The 23,599-nt window shown below is 45.0% G+C and overlaps 3 protein-coding genes across 21 annotated transcripts; 2 read left to right on the top strand and 1 right to left on the bottom strand.

Moving 5' to 3' along the window:
* Nucleotides 1–1,213: 1,213 nt before the first annotated feature.
* LOC123145868 (autophagy-related protein 18b) lies at nucleotides 1,214–4,883 on the top strand. Its single transcript, XM_044565376.1, has 11 exons — nucleotides 1,214–1,422; nucleotides 1,547–1,620; nucleotides 1,975–2,048; nucleotides 2,203–2,312; nucleotides 2,938–3,029; nucleotides 3,186–3,298; nucleotides 3,706–3,825; nucleotides 3,909–4,054; nucleotides 4,131–4,247; nucleotides 4,323–4,382; nucleotides 4,474–4,883. Exons 1-11 carry the CDS (start codon nucleotides 1,364–1,366, stop codon nucleotides 4,628–4,630), a joined length of 1,122 nt encoding a protein of 373 aa, XP_044421311.1. The 5' UTR covers nucleotides 1,214–1,363; the 3' UTR covers nucleotides 4,631–4,883.
* A 264-nt stretch (nucleotides 4,884–5,147) lies between these two features.
* Nucleotides 5,148–21,922, bottom strand: LOC123145866 (serine/threonine-protein kinase BLUS1). Of its 4 annotated transcripts, none has more exons than XM_044565373.1 (20): nucleotides 21,395–21,920; nucleotides 20,591–20,845; nucleotides 20,376–20,500; nucleotides 20,229–20,273; nucleotides 20,041–20,122; nucleotides 19,844–19,912; nucleotides 19,598–19,768; nucleotides 19,448–19,513; nucleotides 17,599–17,667; nucleotides 17,392–17,520; nucleotides 17,245–17,312; nucleotides 16,882–17,019; nucleotides 15,947–16,056; nucleotides 15,737–15,834; nucleotides 15,626–15,664; nucleotides 7,617–7,736; nucleotides 7,387–7,506; nucleotides 5,766–5,827; nucleotides 5,631–5,682; nucleotides 5,148–5,548 (listed from the first exon to the last, which is right to left on the bottom strand). In XM_044565373.1, exons 1-20 carry the CDS (start codon nucleotides 21,605–21,607, stop codon nucleotides 5,543–5,545), a joined length of 2,037 nt encoding a protein of 678 aa, XP_044421308.1. In that variant the 5' UTR covers nucleotides 21,608–21,920; the 3' UTR covers nucleotides 5,148–5,542. The 4 variants fall into 4 exon arrangements, with proteins under 4 accessions (XP_044421308.1, XP_044421307.1, XP_044421309.1 ...); XM_044565372.1 differs by having other exon boundaries at nucleotides 16,882–17,070; nucleotides 21,395–21,919; XM_044565374.1 differs by lacking the exon at nucleotides 7,387–7,506 and having other exon boundaries at nucleotides 16,882–17,070; nucleotides 21,395–21,922.
* On the top strand, nucleotides 8,867–12,318 carry LOC123145869 (cell division protein FtsY homolog, chloroplastic). 16 transcript variants are annotated; one of them, XR_006472498.1, is made up of 10 exons: nucleotides 8,867–9,008; nucleotides 9,210–9,363; nucleotides 9,481–9,569; nucleotides 9,855–9,950; nucleotides 10,107–10,740; nucleotides 10,944–10,992; nucleotides 11,162–11,328; nucleotides 11,498–11,566; nucleotides 11,658–11,720; nucleotides 11,821–12,318. XR_006472498.1 is itself a non-coding variant. In XM_044565378.1 (9 exons), the coding sequence occupies exons 4-9, from the start codon at nucleotides 9,927–9,929 to the stop codon at nucleotides 11,932–11,934; spliced, it is 408 nt and encodes a 135-aa protein (XP_044421313.1). In that variant the 5' UTR covers nucleotides 8,867–9,008; nucleotides 9,210–9,363; nucleotides 9,481–9,569; nucleotides 9,855–9,926; the 3' UTR covers nucleotides 11,935–12,318. The 16 variants fall into 16 exon arrangements, 4 of the variants coding, with proteins under 4 accessions (XP_044421313.1, XP_044421312.1, XP_044421316.1 ...); XR_006472495.1 differs by having other exon boundaries at nucleotides 10,047–10,740; XR_006472496.1 differs by having other exon boundaries at nucleotides 10,028–10,740.
* Nucleotides 21,923–23,599: the final 1,677 nt, after the last annotated feature.

Genomic DNA, 23,599 nt, shown 5'->3' with positions numbered 1-23,599 from the left:
TTTCCAACAATGTGTCATGCCTATTTTATGGCCTCCTTTTCAACTATTTCTAAAACTAAGAGTTAAGAAAAAAATACATCTGCTTCCCTAATGAACTCATTGCTCACACGCATCATTGGACGTGTAGCACAATGTAGCTGGGGATTTAACGCTCACCGAGTCAACTCTTTCAATAAACATATGAACTGTTAGAGCATCTACAGCCGGACGCCTCAAACCATCCCTCATACGCCTGCGGACGCGCCCGGTCAGTGACCAGACATGAGAGAAAAGGAAAAATGTGACCCAACCAGACCCCTCATATCATCTCTATACGCCCGGGTTGTCCGCGAACCCTCATATCCATCTTAAATATGGGGAGGATATGAGGGCTCGCGGACGCGCCCGGGCACGCTCGGGCAGTCCGCCACGTAGAACGCGGCCCCATCCCGGACCACCTTTTCTCTTTCTTTATTTAATCTTTTATTTCTCTCTCTTCGTCTCCACCAATCACGTGCAAGTGACTGGACATATGAGGAGAAAAATAAGGAGTGTGGTTGCGCGGACGGATAAATGAGGGCTCAAAATGGACACGCCCGGTCACTGACCCGGCGCGTCCGCGGGCGTTTAAGGGGTCATATTTGATATGTCCGGTTGTAGATGCTCTTACCTCGACATAAGGAATTTTCTAACGTGGGAATACAACATAGCACTGCCCTTTTGCTTAAAGAAAATAAACAAGTTTACAAACCACTAAAAAACCTATTTTCCCCATGATATTGGATGTCCAAAAAGTCATCTCCATCATGTTATAGTGGTCAAAACTATTTTCACATGAAAGCACATAGTTTTTCGAACTATTTCATGTAATAATAAATCCTCATAATAAAAGTGTGACTGCTTTTCACACGTGGCGTGATGAATCTGTATCCATCCACTTAAGAAAATGTAATTTCGTACGCCTGAGGCACTCTTCAAATACACAAATTTCATTGCCAAAAACTGCCGTGTCTCAGAAAACTTACAACAATCTCACTCTAGTATGTCTTTTTTTTTTTCATTCTTAAAAAAAAAAGTCCTTCTGTTCTCCAGGAGTCTGAACATTTTGCCAAGAAAAAAAGGAGTATGAGCCGTTACCAAAACGGATTCCGTTGGTTTTACCGTTAAACCGAAGCTTCTAATCTGTCCACGACGCACGCAAAGGCGCCCAACTGGGCTACGAAACGGGGAAGAAGCTACACGTAAAGCCATCCCACCGCCGAATATTTTCACTACTTTATTCCCGGACACGCACGCAGGCGGCGCAACCGAACTTCCCCTTCAGCCGCGGAGGAGAGAAAAAGAAAATCCGATTCCGGCGAGCGAGCAGGCGGCGGCGCCGGCGATGGCGAGCGGCTCGTCCCGGCCCCAGATTCTCTGCGTCTCCTTCAACCAGGACAACAGGTACGCGCGGGAGCGGGGCGGCGGGATATGCGCTCTCGTGCTCGATTCCGGCGGGTCTGGGGGGTCGGATTCGCCGGAGGGGAGCGCTGGGTCTGACTCTGGGTTTGCCTGTGCTTTGCTTCAGCATGTTCTCCGTCGGGACCAAGGAAGGGTTCAAGATTTTCGATGCCCGGACCGGGAGGCTCTGCAACGACAACAGTAAGGCTTGCTTCAGAGCTCTCCCCCTCATAGCAGTCGTTCACTGCGAATATCCAATTGTACTTAGAAGTTGGAACAAGTTAATTGTGTAGCTCCTAGTGTAAAACCGGCTACTTCTATGTAGAAGCTTATGCTGAACAATCAAGGTTGCTTTGTGCTTCCTGCCTAATTCAGACTAGTTGTGAACACAATCATTGTGCATTGGTAGAGGGTAGAACCAGATAGCAATGCAAATTCCCTTTCTGTCAACGCATTATTGGGTGACTAAACCCGCCTAGGCAATAACTATCGCTCTATGAATTTATCATAAATAGCTAATGCGTTAAACCGTATGTGCCTCTTCTGTGGTTGCAGAACTTGGAGGACTGAATGTCGTGGAGCTGTGGTTTGCTACGAACCTCATCGCTATGGTCGGAACTGGGGAGCAGGTATCTGACGCGCTCTTTTCCTCGTTTTCGTTCTATTTGTTCCCTGTTGTGCGGTTGAAGTTCGACGAATCGATTTGTTCGTTGTTGTGCGGTTGAAGTTTGAGGAATCAAGTTTTACATGGATGACGTGGTTGGTTCAAATTGCCTTTTGCAGCCTTCACGGTCTCCTCGTCGCCTTTGCCTCTTCAATACCATTACAGGCGCCTCAAAGAAGGATCTGAACTTCAGGAGTACAATTTTGGCTGTTCGGTTTAGTAGAACGAGGTACACCACCAATCCTTCCTGTCTAGAAGAGACTGAGTACCCTAGCTAGTATTTCACTCACCTGTTACTAATTAGGTCCATCTCTAGATTGCCTGAGCACATTTAAGACTGTCGTACATTAGTGATGACTATGAGCCTAATTGGTTTGTTGCCAAAAGTTGGCATGCCAAATTTTGGCAACTGCCAAATATTGGCTAGAGATTGGTTGCATACCAATTTTCGTTGTCAATCTCACAGAAGGTTGCCAAATGTTGGCAACTTTTGGTTTTGCCAAATGTTGGCAACTTTTGGTTTTGCCAAATGTTGGCTTGCCAAATATTGGTAGCAAACCAATCAGCCTCTATGTTCTTTATATATCCTGCAATTTGAGAAGAGAAGTCTAGCAGGTCCATTCTAATTAACAATGCTGTCAGAGATCATGACGCTTAATCATATGCTTCTATCTATTCCTCGCAAAAAGAAAATGTAAAAGATGCTTCTATCCATTAGTTCCTGACTTCCTGTGATAACAAAAATTTTTACTTGTGTAATTGTTGTATGTCTATCGAGTTTTGGACCAGGGATGTTATGCATGCATTTTTCTCATTGAGTTTTATTATAAAAAAGGTTGTCACATTATGTGCAGGCTTATTGTTGTTTTGCAGGACAAGACCTTTATTTATGATCTAAACAGCACTCGTATCTTGGAGGAAATTGACACGGTACATAATCCTAAAGGTAAGCATCCTACCCAAAATTTTCAAATTGCGGCTCATACTACTATTCCAGACAATTATCTGGGGGCAACTCAGAAAGTATTTTTGAACTAGTTTTGCTTTGAAACAAAATTTGCTTTGCATATTTGCTGCTAACGTTGTTAATTTTAAATACCAGGCCTTTGTGCATTTGCTCCTAATTCAGAATGGTGTTATTTAGCCATCCCAGCGAGCACATCAAAAGGATCTGCTTTAGTGTATAAAGCATCAGAACCTGAATTAATATGCCAGGTAATTCACAGAAGGTTTAGTTCATTCTGTATCATTTGTACAGCCGAGTAAACATTATTACGTTTACGGATTTACACTTCTCCAAGTCATGGATCTTTCTTGAGAGAACCACTGTAAAAACCAACTACTCATTGATTATTTTGGATCTCATTGATTATTTTGAATCACTGAAAAGGCAATGGCCATGTAACTATGGTGGCATGCAATATTTTATTCATATATATGTGGATTTTTTTTGGAACCTATTTTTTTCTGGAATATAAATCAGAATAGGAAACTTTCAAGACAGGATTTTTTTCCCTACCGTTTTCAGTCAACTTTGGAGGCTTTAATCTCAACCCTAGTAATCTGAAGATATGTAAATGTCTTTCCACTGATATTTTTCCCTCTTTGTAATCGATCAACAGATAGACGCCCATGAGTCTCCATTAGCTGCAATGGCATTTTCTTCCAATGGCATGTACCTAGCAACAGCTTCTGAGAAGGGCACAATGATTAGGGTATATATCGTGGCACAAGCAACTAAGGTGAGCATTATTGATCTTTGTTCTACCACTATGATAAGCACTGTCATTCTGCCTAATATCGTTTTAAATTCTTACATCAACAGTCGCATAGTTTTCGGCGGGGAGCATATCCATCAACAATTTACTCGCTCTCATTTGGGCCATGCATCGACCGGCCTGATGTCCTTGCTGCCACAAGTTCATCAGGCTCTTTGCACATGTTTTTCCTTGACGCAGCCAGAAACGGAAGGTTACATTCAATTCTCAACTATTGTAATTCGCGAACCACTTTTGTGGACATATTTTTGACGTGCTTCACTTTTCAGGAACCAAACAAATAAATTACTCGGTTCGATAATTCCTGGATCGAAAGCAATTTCTGACGCTTTGGATCCAGCTAATCATCATGTTATTCACAACATTGCCCCTGCAGAAACCAAGAGGTACATTTAAGATCTTCTGGCTCCGTCTGACCCTGCCCTGTGTTTCACTGCTAATCTAATCCTTTGGAATTGTAGCTGTCTAGCAGTACATAGCGTAGAATATTCCCAAAATTCCTCCAAGTTTCCTGCTGTGAGGTAAGAAATTCACGCATAATTCCACACAAGATGCATCTTGACATTTAATGCCTTCCGGATCATATTCATAAGCAATCGTAAATTTTTGCAGGACTGTAGTCTATGTTGTAACTCACGATGGATACTTCCGCGAGTACACGATAGGCACCACCAAGTCAAACGAATCTTCATGGGTTTTGGAGCGCGAATTCAGCCTGCTGGATACCGGTTATACTCAGAAACAGAATGAACACCACCATGTGGACTGACTTTGTCGGTTTGCCGACCCCGTTCCTTCCACTGACTGATGTAAATATCACGTGCAAGATGAGTGTATCCATAGGAAGACAGGCCTGGCCTAGGAATGGATCGGAGTGATCCAATATGACGTAGCATAGCACAGGATAGGTGTTGATTAAGCTTAATGTTGTGGGCATAAATTACAGATGTAAACATATATTGCTAACACATGAGTTCTAGCGTGTTTTATGTGATTGGCCTGGATTGTATTCATGACGACAAGCAGTTCTGTAGATTCACCAGTGCATTCTTTCATGAATGCCAAATCCTACATCTTGCTGCACCAAGATATCCTTGCATCAGTTGGTAGTAATAGAGTACTCATACTCGGTGCCTATTTAAAACACAATGATTTCACAGGAACCAATGCAATTCCCATAGGGGACAGAAAAGATAACTCCCAGATCCCAAGGTGGTATTCCCTCTGCAATGAAATGGATAGACACGTATTCCCCATATTTTATGTTCCTTGCAAGAAGAATTCCCTGAAAGCTAGACAATCTTTTTCTCAAACCTGGCATGATGCCGCGCTCCAACAAAAAATCAGCGCTGCCATAGCATTTTATCTTTGAGGGGGCTACAGGAGGCCCAGTCATCCATTCATCAGTGTGGATGCACAAAATTTGGTAACTGAACGCTAACAAAAAAATAGCATCACTTTTTATATACACATATAGTAACTCAAGCACTGCTGCCTTTGTGCAGGCTTGCAACCTACTATATCATCTTCATGTTGTTCTTTTCTTCTCTCCTATGCCAAAGTATGTAAGCTACTTAGAGTCGATAACGACACATTCCTTTTGTTAACATGATAACGCGTCCTTAATCCTCACTGCGCAGCTTGGAGTTCAATCAGCAACAACCCCAACAACATTCACTCATCAGATCTGTCAAATAGAAGAATGTCAATGTGAACATGTGGAAAATTTGCCCCGATACAAGATCACGTATGCGGTGAAATGTTGGTACCTGGGCTGCCTTTGCTTTGAGCCTCTGCACCTCATCCTGTGCACACAATAACCTGCAGTGCTCCAAACTTTCAATCCTGAGCTCTTTTCTTGTTTTTGGTTTAGACTATGGACAGATTAGATAAGAGATAATTACCGCCATTGTAGCTCCAGGACTTCATTGACCAGTTCCTTCTCCTTCTCTTGTGCTGCTTCCAACTGAAAATGTAGTCAGCGGGTTATACTATTCTTGGCATTTAGAGTAATTGACAAAAAACTACCACATTTCACGTATCCGTCCCACAGAACTACCACATTTTGAAAACTGACCAAAAACTCCAGATTAGTGCTAATTTCGTGACAAAAAACTACCAGGTCGAGTTGAAGACCGATTTAACCGTTTTAAACCCCTTTCTGACAGAGCTGGCCCACCTGTCGGGACGGCTGCCGCGCTAACGGCCACCGCCGCCATTGTTGCCGAAGCTCGTCGCTGCTCTTAGGCGCCGCCGCTGCTGCTCTATCTGCTGTCGTTGCTACCTGTCGCTACCACCGTTGTCCCTGCTGCTGGCCTCTGCTGCCCGCGCCGGCGAGCCCCTGGCCTCCCCTGCCTGCTGCCGCGCAGCTCCTGCCCGCGCCCCCTGCTGGCTTGCTGCCGCTGCGGCTTGCCGGCCCCGCCGCCGCAGACCGCCCGTGCCGTCCGCTCGCGCTGCCCGCTGGCCTGCGTGCCTCGCCGCAGCCCCGCCGCTGCTCGGCTCCCGCCTCGCCCCGCCTCCTCCTCCCAGCGCCGCACAGCCCCCTGCAGCCCACACACGGCCGCGCCCGGCGGCCGGCCAGGCCCGCATCTACCATCGAGCAGTAGCTCGCGACACTGACATCGATGTCGCCGTGAAGGCTGCCACCACTGCCGCCGTGCAGTGCGAGGCAGAGCCGACCCGGAGCTGGTTCACCCGGCGCTCGTGCTAGGGTCCAACGTGGTGTAAAGCGAGCAGGCGGCCGGAGCTCCCCTGCTTCCGTCTCATGCACAAGAGGTGTTTGTTGAAATGCCAAAGAGAGAGAGGAGGGGAGGAAGAAGAAGGTTGATGATGACGTGTGAGTCCCATCTGTCATAACGGTTAACTTGACGGTCAAAATAAACAGAGTTGACTTTGCTGCCGGTCCCACATGTCATAAACAGGTTTAAAATCATAAAAAACGGTCATCAACTCAACTTGGTAGTTTTTTGTCACAAAATTAGTACTAATCTGGAGTTTTCGGTCACTTTTCAAAATGTGGTAGTTCTGTGGGACGAATACGTGAAATGTGGTAGTTTTTTGTCAATTACTCTGGCATTTACCATCATAATAACGAGAGTGAGTGACTGAATAAAGTCAGCAAAGCCTTTCTTTCACGGTTCATCATATTGGCGGCTTAGTAATTTGAATAACTATCATCTATGTTTTGGGTGCTAAAATTTAGAGGTACCAGCCCACCAGGACCCAAGGACTTTGTGGGATCTTTGCAGTGTTCAGCAGATATTAATTTTAGCTACCCACAAAATTCCATGACACTGATTTTTAACTGAGTTAGGTCGTGTTTACGGAATCATCACTGCTTGGATTTCATATCTCAGCATTAATCAAAAGAATGGAAAATGAGACATGTTGAAGATATAAAGTGATTTGGTTTTCTAGTTGGTCATGGCTTAATGGTGTCCAGTATTCATCAGCATTTTCCAACACAGACATTGCTTTGAGTTTCATAATAGAGTTCCTGCCACTTTAACTGGAACCTGAGCTTACCATGGATCTATCTACCGATAAAGCTGATGATGGAGATGGGGAACGACTTAACGAATGCATCCGAACAGGTGAAATAGAATCAGAAATGTATAACTGCTTCATCGCATGAAGTATCTGTTCCTGCAAGTGAGGGGAAGACTACCATCAACAAAGCAAACTTTTCATTCTTGGGAGGTTTTGTTTGTCAAGCTCATTTTCTGTCGTGAGTGCTGTATGGGTGGGGGATTTACCCTCTGAAGCAGATTGGTCTGCAAAACATTGTATAACTGGATGTACAAGGAGCCACCAATAATGCTTGAAGCAGCCTCAGCTGAAGATGGTATGCTTAATGCAGAAAGTTGAGAAATTGTCTGCATAACAACAAATATATGGTGTAAAACGAAAAGAAGTTAAGTGTATGTTTTATGCATTACAAATGATCAACCACATTTGACAACTGTGATTGGCTAGTTCATGTAAAAGTAAACAGAGTTCAAACCAAGTTCTCGACCTTACAATGCAATGCATTCGGGTTATCTCTCCCCTTGGGTCGAGTTTTTTTTTCTTTAGTTCAAAGTTCAAACCCTTACCAGGGTTTTTAACAAATGGGGTGGTCTAATTAAAACCTATCAATACAAGGACTAACATGCATCAATTACTTTCGGATATTCAAGCTAAACCCAAGTAATCCTGCTGCTATTGCACATTTTGCAGTCACATAAAGCAGTCTTTTACTGAGCCTTGAGGCAGGTTTTATTGCCAATTCCCTCTTGAGGACCAAGAGAGTTAAAGCAAAGACAATCAAACAGCTCTCCGGCACTCTGTACTGTTCATGGTGCGATTATTCTAAACTCTTTTTTTAACCTAATATTCTGCAGTCAATATATCAAATTTTTAAAGAGGTTATAATGATGTTTCCACATGGCTTAGGTCCCAACACAAAAGCTGCCGAATATCTCTACTCCTAATGTCTCAGTTGGTAGTCTCCGTTCCGGGTTTATTTTCGTCCCACCATTTTCGTCCGGTTTTTTTTCGTCCTCACTCCCACCTCTGACTTATCCACCAGAAACCGAAAAAACCTCCTCCTGAGGCCCCATCCACGTACCAAAAAATAGACCTACGAAGGTTAACCAACGAAAAAAGACCTACCAAGGTTAACCAGCGACAAACAAACCTAAACCTATCGCCCGCTCCCTCGCGCCCCTGTTGCTCCCTCCTCGATCCCAATCTGGATCGAGGGGACGAGGAGCTCCTACCTCCCCGACGGCCGGCCTCCTCCTCGCCCCGCCGCTGCGTCCGGCGCCACCACGGCCTCTGTTGCCAGGGAAGCCATGGCCTGAGCTCGGCCTCGAGGTCCCCGCCGCCGTCTCCTGCAGCTTCTGCCCCGCCGCCTCACCGCCCGAGCTCGCCGTCGCACCAACCTCGGCGCCGCGCCGCCGCCGGCTCTGGCGTGGATCTGGGCATGGCAGCGCGAAGTGGCCGTTTCTCTGGCTCGATCTGCTGCTACGGTGTCCAGGCGGCCGGAAGGAGATGGTCGGTGGTTGGAGGGGCTGTAGGCGCGCTGGTCTTACACGGTGAGGGCGGAGCACCCAGCCCGTAGGCTCATCCCCTTCTCCGATCCACTCTGGCGGCGGCCATCGTTGGTACGTTGCGCTTGTGTCACCTCTCATGAATTTTTTTTCTGGTTTGATTCCCCATGTCTCACGGGTGTGTGGTATGCAGTCAAGGCATCGGTTCATGTGGTTTCCTGCTGCTGGCATATGTAGGTTTACCGCTGGATTCAAGTCTAGAAATGTTTTATTTTCTTAAAATTGATTTATCATATGCTTTCATGATTTCATCAGGAAAGAGATGCAGACGAGAGGAAGAGAGCCTCCCCCAAGCTCTGTCTAGGCGATGCACGGGCGACGGCCACCCTTCCTGTTATTGCCTCCATGGCTGGCTGCTCATCCCCAGGAACCTCCTCCCCTCTCACGTGCGCCACACTCTGGGATTAAGGTCTGCTCCTTGGCTGACATTTGCGCAGACCGATTCTCTGGTTTCTCTCCACCGAAGAATCAAAGAAACAAGCAAGCTGATGTCTAACATATTCGTTTCGTAATAGTTGGAACACAGGTATCTAGGGCAGGGCGTGGTCACATTGCAGGCAGCGAGGAGCAGCGCAAAGTTGTCTTGGCTGTGCCCTGCATCGAGGAGGAACACAGGTATTTACAAATCGAGGAGGAAAACATGTAGTTTTCTGTATTTTCTGTTTGTTATTTTGTAACTTTATGCTTCACCTGTCCTGAATTATACGTATACTCATGTTGTCAGATACATAGGTATACAGATACATAGCTATGGAAGATACAATTTACTGATACATATCTGAATGTTATAGCTATAAAGATACCTGATTGTTATAGCTGAATGTAACAAAGAAAGTGGTATGGATGAATGGTGTCGTTTCTTTACCCATGCTGTGGTTGAAATCGTTGTTTGGTTCCCAGGTTGAACAAATCCGACATCTGTAAATCATCGATGTTTTTCTGGAAGTAGTACAGTAGGTTTAAGATTGGGCGATGATTCGTTCATTCGACTGCCAGGTGATCAGAATTACTGCTTTGTTTATTACTCAACAATGTCGGACACTGGTTTCTCTAAATATCTTTTACAAGTACAGTTTCTACTTTTTTCTGCAGAAATACTACATGGTAGTCTTGAAGTAAATACCAATTATGTGATCCGATATGTTGTTTCAGAACAATAGACCATCAATATTATTTTCGCCTCGGGTTCTAGAGGAGGACAGCTAATTAAGAGAAAACTTCGGTGGGATAGAGACAGAAGTTTGCTATATTTCACAATACCCAAACAGAATTTCATTGCTGATTCTTCTCCCCTGAACTTTGCTCATGCCAATTACATTTTGTAGACCCTTTTTAAGGAAACTGCTTCGTTTACACCATCCCATTGGCATGTCTATTAGCAGTAATGAAACTCAAACGAACACTTCTAGGCTAGATATTATTGAGGTGTTGTGTACGTTGGTCCTTTTTATAGATCTTGCCATCTTTGTTTGCCAGGTGATCAGTCATTTAAAGTATTTGAGAAACTTGAAGGGAAGCACATGGCAAAGCCATAATTACCTTTTAGTTATATTTCAAGTTGTAGGAAAGTTGGAATCAATCTGGAAAGCATCTTTCTATTGCAGATATTTTATTAGTGGCTTGAAGACTTACACTCTGTTTGATGTTACAGAAATAGTGAGGTTATGCCACAATGCTGATAGACTTGGTACTTGTAGGATGGAGAGGAGAAAACTGAAAAGGATGTTGATATGAGGAATCCAAGGAAGTGGAAGAGGAAGAAAGTTCTGATGATGGTGATAATTAGGTTAGTACCTTAGAACTTTATATGCACTGAGGTTTTCTTTGGGGGTAGAAAATTGGGTTTTAAAAGGTTCATCATTTTGGTAAAATTGTGTATTGTATGTGTGCTCCTTCACATCAACAAATATGAAATGGATAGACCAGTTGATGCATAACTTAGTTGTCATCCATATTGTCAAGTTTAACTTATATATTCTCGCTCTGCAGAATATCAAGTTTGACGACGATGATGATTGGAACCAAGAGGAGGAAGTACGTAAGTTTCCATCTATTCATATGGATGTTATCCTCGATGTACTGTGACCAAATATGTAATGCCTGGTTTGGTTTAATTATTTTCTTGTGTATCACTAGATAATCAGTTAACAAGTGTTGGCCATGGTGCATTGATCTTATTTAGTTGTGGTTTTGTATGCCTCCCCCAGCTGCCGCTAAAACCCACCAAAGAATTAGCAAGAAAATTGATGGTGGGAGCTAGCAATGCCGGCAGTGCCTCCTTTAGGATTACAAAATCGTTAATCCTATCTTCGCTTGCATGTGACTGATGGTGATGCTACACAAGTTCTGAAGGCAGTGCCCTCCCCTTCAGCAGGTAACAAGGATATATTAAAAACATTTTAACTTTCTGACATATTAGTTCAACATTTTTTGCATAGTACCTAGCAAAATCAGAAAGTGCACAAACAGATCTCATCAATATTTTGTGTTTTGCTTGTTCAGTCTTTTGAGGTAACTTCTATTGTGTATTCCATTCTCTTCAGGAGATCTTGCTGGTTCTGCATGGCACAACTGGATTAAATATGCTACAGCAAGCGAAGGAGTTCAACGATGTAATTGCCACTCTGCTGTTCTGATGCTTGATTCATCAGATATGTTTCTATTGGATACTAATAATGAGGGACTTTCTTGGCTTCATACCAGGTTGTTGGAATCAAAGGATTCATCCTAACGAAATTAGACAGGACTGCTCGTGTTGGCTGTGTGGTACGGGCGATTTCCAGTCCTTTATTGTAACAGTTACAAAATCCAGTCCTGGATCTTAAATAAACGACAACTAAACTTGCTGACCTGAATCCTGTCTCAGGTGAGTGTTAATAGACGAACTTGGAGTTCCAGCCAAGTTTGTTGGCGTCGGCGAAGGGGTGAAGATCTCCAACCTTTTGATGCAGAAGCATTTGTTGAAGCCATTTTCCCATAAATTTGACCCAGTTATTAGCGTTTCTCATGTAACAAGATTTTGGCTAACATGCTACTCCCTCCGTTTCTAAATATATGTCTTTTTAGGAATTCTAATATGGACTACATACGAAGAAAAATGAGTGAATCTACACTCTAGAATATGTCTACATTCATCCGTATGTAGTCCATATTCAAATCACTAAAAAGACCTATATTTAGGAATGGAGGGAGTAGAACTTGGTAGAAGCAATTATTTCAACAATTACAGTTTTTTTGGTTCAGTCGTCGACTCATCTGCCTGACTTGTTTCTGTCGTTGATCCTAACTATTCATACAGAAACAGAAGCAAGTATTTGTGATATTATATGTTTCTTGTGATTAAGCTCAAGGCACGTTGCAGATACATTGAGCAAGAGTACTAACAGAGAAGAGGAATTTTTCTTTTCAGACTAGCATGATACAAGAATATTTCATTAATAGTCATACATTCATAACATATATCTTGAATCATAAATACTTCCACGTTCGATTTTGAGTCCTAAGAAAAAAGATCCTCATGTGAAACTTCTTAAGATGAAAGTACTTCCATGTTGGATCTTTTTTCTTAATTAGGTGATATCATTTGATACCATGCTTGATTTGTACTACTACTTAAAAATTAGCTTTCTTGCAGTCGTGGTTGATTTGCAGGTGCAGTCAACTGAGACATGGACTCTCGATTGAACAATAATTTTGTGCAACTATGTCAACATCTAGACCATACATTTTTAACAGGTCATGAAGAGCATCACGTGTGCTATTTTCTGGCATAAAGCCTGATCTTAATGCTCATAAAACAAAAAAGAAAGACTGTACATATAGAAAATGGATATATACAAACATGAAAAAAATATAGTTTATATAAAAGCAGTGGATGTTAGAACATCACACCAATGAAAAGCACTGTACATACAGAACTATTTCAGGCTAAGCTGGTTTTGACAACAAAATTTGTCGCCCGTAGCAATGCACGGCCATTTGGCTAGATGAGGCGTTGGGAGGGGATCAGTGTGGAGAGAGGGGCGATTAGCGGAGGACTCCTACTTGGCAGTCCATGGGAGGTATGGTGCGACAGAAAGGGGTCGTGATGGCGAAGATGAGGTGGGTGTCGTACGGTTTGAAAGGAGAGCACAATAGCGAGAAATGTCCTGCTACGGCAGAAAACCGAGCGGGAAGGGGAGGGTCCGGCAAGAAAAGAGAAATGTGCGTTGTGGGGGCCGGGTTTTTGTCGGACCGCGTGTTGGACATAACATGACGGATAGTCAAGATTGTTGGGCAAATAAGCCACGGCGACGAGCCAGACGCGACCAGCGCGTGTATGGGCGCGAGCTGGGCGTGTCGGGCGCGTCGGGTCCGCGGCATGTGTGTGCGTGTGTGCGTGCGTGTGGTGCACGGGGTGCCCGTGCAAGTGTACACCGTAGGCGTGCGTGTGTGTGTGCGCTCTGTTGGCGAGAATAGGGGGGTGTGTGGAGTTGGTCCAGGGCGGGCTCGCCGCGACCCGGACGTGTGCGTGCATGTTGGGCGCGGGCAGAGCGGGCCGGACCAGGCGCTCCGCGTGGACGGGGACGTGGGGTGCGCGCCCAGACGTGGCCCAGGATATAAGACCCCCCCTAGACGTTGTAACAGGTGTGGGCTGAGTTCGTGCTCAGGGAAAATAGAAAAACGCCGTTCATGGCGGCAGTGGCGTTCGTGCGCCGGCAAACCTCGCTGTGCTTCGTGTCTCCTTCTTCTTTCTGTCGTTCGAGCGCAGCAAGCAGAGAGAGTGAGAGAGGCAGCAGCTAGGGCTAGCTAGGGTTTAGGGTTTGGTTCCAACAATTGGCATCAGAGCCACATTGCGGGAGGTGATCACCGGCGATGTCGCTCGTCCCGTACGCCGGCGGGTCGGGGAGCTCGCTGCCAACGCCGGTCCTGATGCTCACTGGTGATAATTACACCACGTGGGCAATCAAGGTCGAGGCCAATCTCGACGCCGCTGGGCTGTGGGAGGCGGTGGTGCTGCTGAAGGACGCGACCGCGGTGGTGATCGCCAAGAAGGACAAGCCGGCGTGGGCGTGCCTGCTCGGGGCGCTGGCGGAGGATCTCCTACTGCAGTTAGCGTCCAAGAGGACGGCGGCGCAGGTCTGGGCCAGCCTGAAGGCGCGATTCATCGGCGCGGATCGAGTCCGGGCGGCGCGGCTGGGCACTCTCCGGGGTGAGTTCGAGCTGCTGCGCATGGCGGAGGCTGACACGCTGGATTAGTTTGCCGGCAAACTCGGTGGTATGGCGGCGCGCTTCCCCGGGCTCGGGTCGACACTGGAAGATGCCGCGTTGGTGAAGAAATTGCTCGACTCCGTGTCGGATCGCCTATACACGGCGGTGGCCGGAATCGAGCAGTTCTGCGACGTGTCCACCATGGCGTTCGAGGAGGTGCTGGGTCGCCTGAAGGCCTTCGACGAGTGGCTACGGCGAGGCGGACAAGTGGACGGCGAGCGTGCAGACGGCCAGCTCATGTACACGGCGGGGCAGTGGCGGGCACGGGAGCGGCAGCAGGGCGACGCTCGGGTCGACGACGACGGGTGGAGCGTGGCGTCGGGCTACGGTGGCAACAGACGTGGCCGCTGCTACAAGTGCGGTGAGTGCAGCCATTTCAAACGTGACTGCCCTCAGCTGCGGAAGGCGCCGGCGGCGGAGCAAGCGCTGTTGGTAGACGTCGGCGTCGAAGACGAAGGCCTGCTCTGAGCCACGGCTTAGGGGGTGAGTGTTGGGCAAATAAGCCGTGGCGACGAGCCGGACGCGACCAGCGCGTGTATGGGCGTGAGATGGGCGTGTCGGGCGCGTTGGGTCCGCGGCGTGTGTGTGCGTGTGTGCATGCATGTGGTGCACGGGGTGCCCGTGCAAGTGTACACCGTAGGCGTGCATTTGTATGCTCTCTGTTGGCGAGAATAGGGGGTGCGTAGAGTTGGTCCAGGGCGGGCTCGCCGCGACCCGGACATGTGCATGCATGTCGGGCGCGGGCAAAGCGGGCCAGACCAGGCGCTCTGTGTGGGCGGGGACGTGGGGTGCGCGCCTAAACGTGGCCCAGGGTATAAGACCCCCCCCCCCCTAGACGTTGTAACAGGCGTGGGCTGAGTTCGTGCTCAGGGAAAACAGAAAACGCCGTTCGTGGCGGCGGTGGCCTTCGTGCGCCGGCAAACCTCGTTGTGCCTCGTGTCTCCTTCTTTCTGTCGTTCGAGCGCAACAAGCAGAGAGAGTGAGAGAGGCAGCAGCTAGGGCTAGCTAGGGTTTAGGGTTTGTTCCAACAAAGACAACTACATTTGTCCCCCACATATGGAGTGGATTTGTGGGAGTCCGGACTATCCAGATGGTTGGATTTGGAGGAGCCTACTGGGTGCTTGTTTGATGTGTGAACATGCACTGACATATGAGGGAGAAATAAACTTCAAACTTTGAGACGACCTTAATTATTTGTTTGATTTATTTATATGCATTGTAGCCCGTAGCAACGCACGGGCATTTTACTAGTACCAAATAGGGAACCACTAAGGTTTTTAGTCAGGAAACAATGGTTTTTTCTGCATTCTTTGAGCACGCAAAATATATATGACGCCAGTCCCCAAACATGCACTGCACCAGTTCATGAACCAAAACAGATAAATACCCATGAAACATGATGTAGGATAAAGACTAAAAACCTGCATGCTGTGAGACTTTTGTAGGCCAGGTGAGTGAGCCTGAAATTACAAAATCATGTCATCCTAGAGTTAACCAACATGCACCAAGTATTATTAACGGTTTTCAGTTACCTTATCCAACTCGACATTCCCAGGTGTAACTTTAAAACGACCTCTTTGCTGTATAAGTGGAGGTTTTGATCTATCATCATGTTCGTCAACATTTGATACTGCATTAAAGCAATAAACAGATGCCAAATTTTCATACTCGTGAGAACTTATTCTGATTAGCCCACATTTGGTTAGCTTATACGAACTGCAGGGATGAAACCAGTATGTTACCCAATGATTTATGTGCCCTAGAAATAGCTTCAGGAGATGGCTCATCTGCTACTTGCAAGACCCCTCCGCTACCCTTGTCACGGTTATGAATGTTGATTTGTGGCTTAGAGCTGAAAGAACCACATATACAGTTAGACACTGTATCAAAATATATTACAAGGAGATACAAGTACAGTAGTAATACTATGGACAGCTTCCAGAAGAACACCATTAGGCCTGGTTTGGAACACAAGAACTTGGTCCTGCATTCCAAACAAGGTCTAACTACAGATGGTAAATAGTGGAACATCACTGGTTAATAGAACAGAAATCCCAATGACGTGGTCAAAATATTTAGCTTTGTGTTCCAGTTTGACGCAACATCCTTTGGTAAATATAGCTTACATATTAGTTATGGGGTTATGAATATGGATATAAGAAATAGTACAGCCTTGCAGCTTTCATATGAACAAAATAGTTATTATCAAGACACTACTAATAAAAAATATACATTGAACTGCTAAGCCAGGCAAACAACCATTTAAAAACCACATCCCCATCAGTGGCACTGCTAACTAACTGAAACTTCATAGACATTGACTGTGAGTTGCAGAAAAAAAATTCTTCAGGCACCAAAAGTGCATACCGAGAATCTCAAAATTTTATGTGACTATACAGGAAAGTAAGTTATGTTCATTCCCAGTGCATATGTAACGTGATAAGAAAAGTCTCTGTCAGCACTTGTGTGACCTGTATTTTCGTAATTGGTTGTTTTTCAAGTTTGATTCTACAAGATATTGGCAATTTTGCCAACTGAAACTATGAAATATAACCATGATAAGATGGAACTGGTTCTAGAATACGGTTCAAATTACAGCAAGCAAAACATGTTTTCGTATACTTGGAAAAAAGGTGATCCGTCAAGTTTACATTTCATTCTGTGAAGTACAACAAACCTCTCTTTGGAAGAAAGAAAACCATCTGATGAGCAAGAACTGAAAGAACACTTCCTTTCCTGAAATGAGCTTGTTGGAATAGCATCCAAATCTTTCTCTTGCAAGTCCAAATCACTGCTTTCCATAGAGCTGTGTTTCCTGACATGGCCATTTACCAGTACCCCATTAGAAGTTCCACATAGAGATGCCCTAGTAGTAGAAATAAGTGATATCAGTTTTCTGAGGTGTGTAGTACAGGTGTACAACAGTGACATTACGTAATTTCGCAATGTCATCACAAGAACTATTTGGCATAAAATAAGATATTATCATTTACAACCAACAATATGATTGAAGTAATTTCAAGCAAATTAAATCCATTACCTTGATAGACAAACAGACTGCTCGGGTGATGAAACAGCTGACTTATCATTGGCCATGACATCATTTTCCTACCAACTTTGCTTGGCGTTAGATGTAAGCAAAATTCTAGATTGAAAAACCTTACTTTCTGCAGGAGCTAAAACTTACGATGTCAGTATCATACTTCATTGAAAAAAGAGACCCTTCGAGTGCTTGCTCCTGCAAGCTGGTGTCGAAGTCATAGATAGAAGATATATCTGTATCTTTAGATGATATTGTGTCCTCACACTCTGAAATCTGTCAAAATATAAATAAGCTAAATTAATTGATGTGAAGTCAATGACTAAAGTGGAAATGAAAATGCTAAATGCCTACCAGTGAGGCTTGAGACTTCAGGTCATCAATGTCAAAGTTCCAGCTGCTGATACCCCTTTTGTATTCATCCTAGCAATGCAAGAGATACAAAGGATTGGATGAAAAACAATATAATGGTGACAATAAAATAATCATCTCAGTGCCGAAAGGGTACAACAGAAATGACACAGATCTAAAAGTCAAAACAATGATAGGAATAGAATAGAGTTTTGGGTTGGCAACATTTGTTACACGTTACAGTGGGCTATTCCTGGTGATTCAGAGAGTGGGCAACACGGCTTACAAATTACAGTTCCCTGAACATGTGAAAATACACCCAGTCCTCATGTTAGTCAGCTCAAAATGCATATTGGACAAAAATCCATTCCCAGCCCTGACTTCCCTATGGTTAATAAGGATGCCACCATCAAAACAGCTCCAGCACTAGTGCTACAGGTACGACAAATTTCTTGACAAAACCTGCCTGTGGTACAGTGGTTAATCCAGTGGGAGAATTTGTCCCGAGGACGCGACTTGGAAAGATGCAGATTTTATCAATATATTCCCAGCATTCTTCCGTTCCACTACAGAAAGGTGGCGCGCTTCTTCATCAACGCCGTGAGGTCATATCGTATCTCAAGAAGGGGCAATGTCAGGACAGTTCTCTAAAGACGCTGCACTAGCTTGGCAAGTTCAGTTAGGTGTAGCGCTTCCAGCAAAACGGTTCACACTTGATCAAACGGCTCAGATCACTCCTCGTTCTCAGTTGGACAATGACAGTCAGATCAGTTTAACCAGAGCTACTGTTCATTTTACTTTACCATTTCTTTACCACCAGTTTGCTGAAGTAAAACGTTGGCCTATATTCCACTACGAATTCAAGTAGATCATGGCCGGGTCCTGACCAGGGGGGGTTGGTTGGGCTTATTGCGGCTTCTCACCCTTACAAGCCAATAGGGGCCAACCAAACACTCGATTATTTTTAGCCTTTTCAGAAGCGTTGTGGCTGCTTTCAATCAAAGGCAGAAGCACCTTGTGAGGAGCTTTTCCAGCTTAAACAAAACCCTGCCCAAACTACCCTGCCACTTCACCGAATTTGCAGTATATGCTTCTTACCCCCAATTCTCTCCCATTCACCTCCCGTGAAGAAAGATGGGTCAACGCTAGGGTTCCATGTGGCCGCCGTATCTCATGCTTCGGCGTCGCCCACCAGAAAAATGGTGTCCCCGCCCTTCTCTGATCTCCCTCCTCCAGCCCCCTACCTGTTCCAGTTGTATCATGGCAAATACTCCCGGTGGAGCATGTAGGTGGTGAAGGAGGATATCGTTCAGTGATGCTATGACTATTGACCATAAAAGAAAGAGTTCTTTACAGCGCATATATGCTTTAGGTTTCCTAAAAACGTTATGATTGATAGTGGGGGATCTCTAGGATGTGTTAAAAATGTAGCCACATCTAAATTTTGAACTCTATTCTTTGAGAAGATACATGAGTGACTCTAGTGTCGGCCTTTATCACGTAGTCATGCCATGTCCTCCCAACCCTACCTGGTTTAATCATAAATTTATAAGCTTCCCGTTTGTCTTTCTAACTAGCAAAATTTCAGAAACAAGGTCATATCAATATGCTTAATCATGTTATGGGGAAACATAAAACTTAACCTTTGGATAAAGAAACCAACATGAAATGCATATTTTGTTCGGCGATCATGATTAGCGATGCCATAAGTAATAGTATTAATTATTGTGGCTACCACCCTTACAAGACATGCCAAAAGGCCGCAATTAAAGATAAAATAGTTGCTTGATTTTACTACTCCAACAATAGGGCCATTTTCAGGAATGATCATTTACAAATTTAGAATTAGCACCTGCGAGATTTCTTCCTTTCTACCATCAGGCATTTTCTTTTGAGCAAGTAAATGTTCATCCTTTTCCTGTTAATAGTTAAGATCCCACATTAAAGAGTGAAGAAGATCAAGTGACCAATAAATAGCCATGCACCATTTAAACCAGTGTACCTTCAAAGCTTGATATCTGGCGCCAAGGCCAGGCAATCCCTCCAAAAGCTTTCGAACAATGTAATCATGGGAACGAGCTTGCTTGAAAAAGGATTGCTTGAGCAATTTTGTTGCAGTCGGCCTTTTTGAAGGCTCTTTTACCAAACACATAGCTACCATTTGCTTGAAGTGCTGTTATAAGAAACCGTATGCATAAGTCCTCGGATAAATAACACAGAGGTGATGGATCGTCTCAAATATATTTACCCTTGAGAATTTCTTATCTCTTTCATAATCAAGACCGGGGGGAGCATTTTGAAGTGTCATAAGCAAGACCTAAGCAAAATAAGTGAAGTAAAATCTCAGAAATTTGAAGTTACTCCCTACCATACATCATAAGAAAAGGAGCGTGACCATGGGCAAGTTCAAGTGCAGTAATATGGTATCTGCTTGAGTATGCATACCTTCATGGGAGGGTACTTTGAGAAAGGGGCGTGACCATGGGCAAGTTCAAGTGCAGTAATTCCAAAGGACCATATATCTGCCCTGCAATATATTTCATATTTGTTCAAAGCAGCTCCAGTTAACAAGCAGTTGTGAAGAAAAGGTACCCCACTAGTTAACTAGTGATCCAGTACAGTAAGTAGCCTACTTGAAATCATATCCATGTAGTTGCTCCATTACCTCTGGTGCCATCCTAATCATTAAAAGGGCCAACACATGAGCATGTGTCAAGAAAAGGTTATGTAGCAGAAATGAAAGCATATTTAATTGTTTATTGCTTTGTCAGAATGACTACCAGCAAGGAGTTCCCACGAAAGTGTTTCTAGCCCGCTGTCTGTCACCGGATTCAAAAAGGCAAGCAGAAACCCCAAAATCTCCAAGCTTAACTCCACCACGAGAATCAACTAGGATATTTCCTGCCTATGGTCAAAAGAAAGAGAAAGGAAATCAACGTAGCGCTCAGCACAGGGGAACAGCAGATCCTTCAGATATATATGAATGCACATTTACCTTGACATCACGATGTATATGCCCATGATGATGAAGATATTCCAATCCTCTTAGAACTTCACGGAGCAGCGTTGCAATGACAGCTTCCTCGAAACCATCCGGATAGACTGATTTCATTATGTGAAGACAAGATCCTCCAGCCATGTACGGCATAACTACCCATAACGTTTGGTTATTTGCAAATGAACAGATCGCCTTAACAACATTAGGATGGTCTATAAGAATCATTGTCTGAGCTTCACGCATGATATTGTTCTGCATCAAGACAAGCACCGGTGTTGGTCATTCTCGAACTAAAATGTGGCATGAAGACGGACATAAATTGAATAGGAGACATGAAACTGCAGGCAGACAATGCTAGAAGCCAATACAGCCAAGGAGAGTATCGGATTCCCTCTGAATGACATATTTGCATCATTGAAATTGGCCAGTATCATCCAACCAGTTCAGATTCATATAATCATGTATTCTCAACAGCTTAACACAAATCCAATGCCAGCTACCAAACTTCCTTATCCATAAATATGAATCCAAGCATATCATTGTTCTAAGCACATTATTGATATCTGCACTTACTAATTATCCGACAGGCCCATCGACGACATGAGTATGACCGAAAAATCGTTCTATGACAGGCCGGGATCATCTACCTGAGTAATTTACCTACTACTGCGAGATATAACAGACAAACATATCGCGCTACTATGATGCAACACCCGACGAACAAAACAGGAATTGTTGGCGCGCAGGCCGGCGAAACAGAAGGCGGATTCTGGCGACGGGCGGATTCAGGTGGATTATTACCAGGTTGCTGTTGGTGTGCTCGAAGTCGAGCACCTTGACGGCGACGGTCTCGCCGAGCGGCCTGCAGAGCGCGCGGTAGACGATGGCGCTGACGCCCTGGCCGATCTCCTCGTACAGTTCGTAGTCCTCGGCGCGGATCGGGTACTTGCGCCTCTCCCCGCCGCCGCCGCCGCCGCTCCCGCCCGCGGCATGCTTCGACCCCGACCCGACCATTGCCGGCCTATGCCGCCGCCACCGCGGCTCCCGAACGCGACGGCAAGCGGGGCGAGCCTTCCGACGCGCGCGGCGAGCGAGCCGAGCTAGGTTCGCGGAATCCCCGCGCGGGGTGGGACGGAGCTTGACGACGTAACCCTAGCTAGGATAGGACCGCAGCGGCTCCGCGCGATGGGGCGGGAGGATTGGGGGTGGTGGAGGCGGGAGAGGGGAGAGGTGAGGAGGAGGAGGAGAGGGGGAGGCGGGGCGTGCGACGGGTCGCGCGTTGCGGAGGAGGGAATTGGGTTTGGGGTGGCGGAGGCGGGAGGCGGGAGGCGGGCGACGGAGGGAGCGCGCCACTCGGCCGGGAGGGACGGGTGGCGGCTATACCTGGCCATGGGCAGCCCGGCCCGGACAGCCCGGAAAAGCCTGACCCGGCCTGACCCGACCTTGCCCACGAGACAGGCCTAGGCCTAGATTTTGAGCCCGATGGCCAGGCTGGCCCGGGCTTAGGCCTGTCGTATTTACAGTTTAAGAAAGAGGCCCGGCCCGATGGGCTTTTTGACTTATGAGCCGGGCTTGGGCCTGATTTTTAGGCCAGGTGGTCGGGCCGGGTCGAGCTTGGGCCTAGGTTATCAGTGTCGGGCTTTGGTAGGCCCGGCCCGAAGCTCGGCCGGCCCGACAGACGCCCATTTATAGGTGGCGCGGTGTGTCTATGCAACCACGTGCTGAGGCCAACGCGTCACGACCCGCTGAGGCCTGTATATAATCGGGTCGTATGGGGTCAAGGCCTCGCCTTGAGCCCATGTAAGAAAAAGTCCAAAACAAACCTTAAACTTAACGAAAGCTAAATCAAACCTTCAACTTGTAATTCCGGAAATTAGCACACCGAAAACATTGAGATTCCGGTCTATTTCAAATCTTGTGGGTGTTTACCTGGTATTTGGTGACACGGCAAGGATTGCTAGCTGGCGGGCTCGCTTGCATTAGGTCGAATCGGGTCGGTGATTAGTGTGGATCGCTCGAATGCTTGCTCTGCTCTATTTTTTAATTTTCTTTTCTTTTTATTTATGTAATGGTAATAAATTCCTTAACATTTTCTTAATGGCAATAGTTTTTTCTTAAACTACACGAACCCACTTGTCTTCTGTTAGGAGTGACAAAAAAATAGTAGCAACACACAATGAGCTTTAGAAGAGTCGAACTGTACAGTGGCCGCCTAATCACCCCAATGGCTGATCATGATTATATTTAGCATGTTGTGTATAAGAAGACACAGTAGCTTTCATATAATTAAAACATTTTTAAAAAATTGAAACATTTCTTGAAAAAAATGTCAACAACTTCATAATTTCTAATACTTTTTAAACCCAAATAACTTACTAAGTTCCAAAAACATTTTTAGAAAAATGTAACACGGTAACATTTTGCCAAATACACGTTTTACATTTTTTAATGACAATAAACATTTTATAAAACCACAGGAACATTTTGTTACATTGTTTAAACATTTTTTAGGAAAAAAAAGTTTCAAAATTTGTTTCTATTTTTTCAAATGTAACATTCCAAAAAATTTGGAATGTTATACATTAGATCATCATGCATATCATATTTTATTGCATTTCGGTTTGCGATTCTCGAAATTCTAAGCAACTCAAGGACCCACGGAGAGAGTTGGGGATTTCACGATTTTCATATTTAAATTTTATCAAATATCGAAACGAGGATCATTTGTTTTAATTATTTTTCTCTCCGAAAATATTTCATATCAAAATACATGAGAGGGATAATATGACTTCTCCAAAAATAATGAAATATTGGAGGAAAAATATTAAAAACAAATATTTGATTTTTTTCGGATTTCATTTCTATTTTATTTGCCTAGGAAAAATATGCGTTTTTCAAAGTTACATTTTAGGCCTAAATAAATGTTCATCTTGTCCGGCTTATTTTTAGAGGACGGGGAAAATTATTTCGGGATTTTTGGAGTCCATTTAGTATTTCTTTTCTTTC

The sequence above is a fragment of the Triticum aestivum genome, chromosome 6D (genome assembly GCF_018294505.1).
Source record: "Triticum aestivum cultivar Chinese Spring chromosome 6D, IWGSC CS RefSeq v2.1, whole genome shotgun sequence".
Classification (NCBI taxonomy): domain Eukaryota; kingdom Viridiplantae; phylum Streptophyta; class Magnoliopsida; order Poales; family Poaceae; genus Triticum; species Triticum aestivum.
The sequence above is the reverse complement of the archived record's forward strand: the minus strand, read 5'-3'. Positions and strand labels throughout refer to the sequence as shown.

Coding starts and splice junctions, on each gene's coding strand:
- LOC123145868 (XM_044565376.1), top strand. CDS start 1,364: ATGGCGAGCGGCTCGTCCCGGCCCCAGATTCTCTGCGTCTCCTTCAAC. Junction 3,826..3,908: donor TCGTGGCACAAGCAACTAAG/GTGAGCATTATT, acceptor TTACATCAACAG/TCGCATAGTTTTCGGCGGGG. Junction 4,248..4,322: donor GCCCCTGCAGAAACCAAGAG/GTACATTTAAGA, acceptor TTGGAATTGTAG/CTGTCTAGCAGTACATAGCG.
- LOC123145869 (XM_044565378.1), top strand. CDS start 9,927: ATGATTCGTTCATTCGACTGCCAG. Junction 10,741..10,943: donor CTGATGATGGTGATAATTAG/GTTAGTACCTTA, acceptor CTCGCTCTGCAG/AATATCAAGTTTGACGACGA. Junction 11,721..11,820: donor CTGCTCGTGTTGGCTGTGTG/GTACGGGCGATT, acceptor ATCCTGTCTCAG/GTGAGTGTTAATAGACGAAC.
- LOC123145866 (XM_044565372.1), bottom strand. CDS start 21,607: ATGGTCGGGTCGGGGTCGAAGCATGCCGCGGGCGGGAGCGGCGGCGGC. Junction 20,501..20,590: donor ATATACATCGTGATGTCAAG/GTAAATGTGCAT, acceptor TTTTGACCATAG/GCAGGAAATATCCTAGTTGA. Junction 17,668..19,447: donor GAAAGGAAGAAATCTCGCAG/GTGCTAATTCTA, acceptor TTGCATTGCTAG/GATGAATACAAAAGGGGTAT.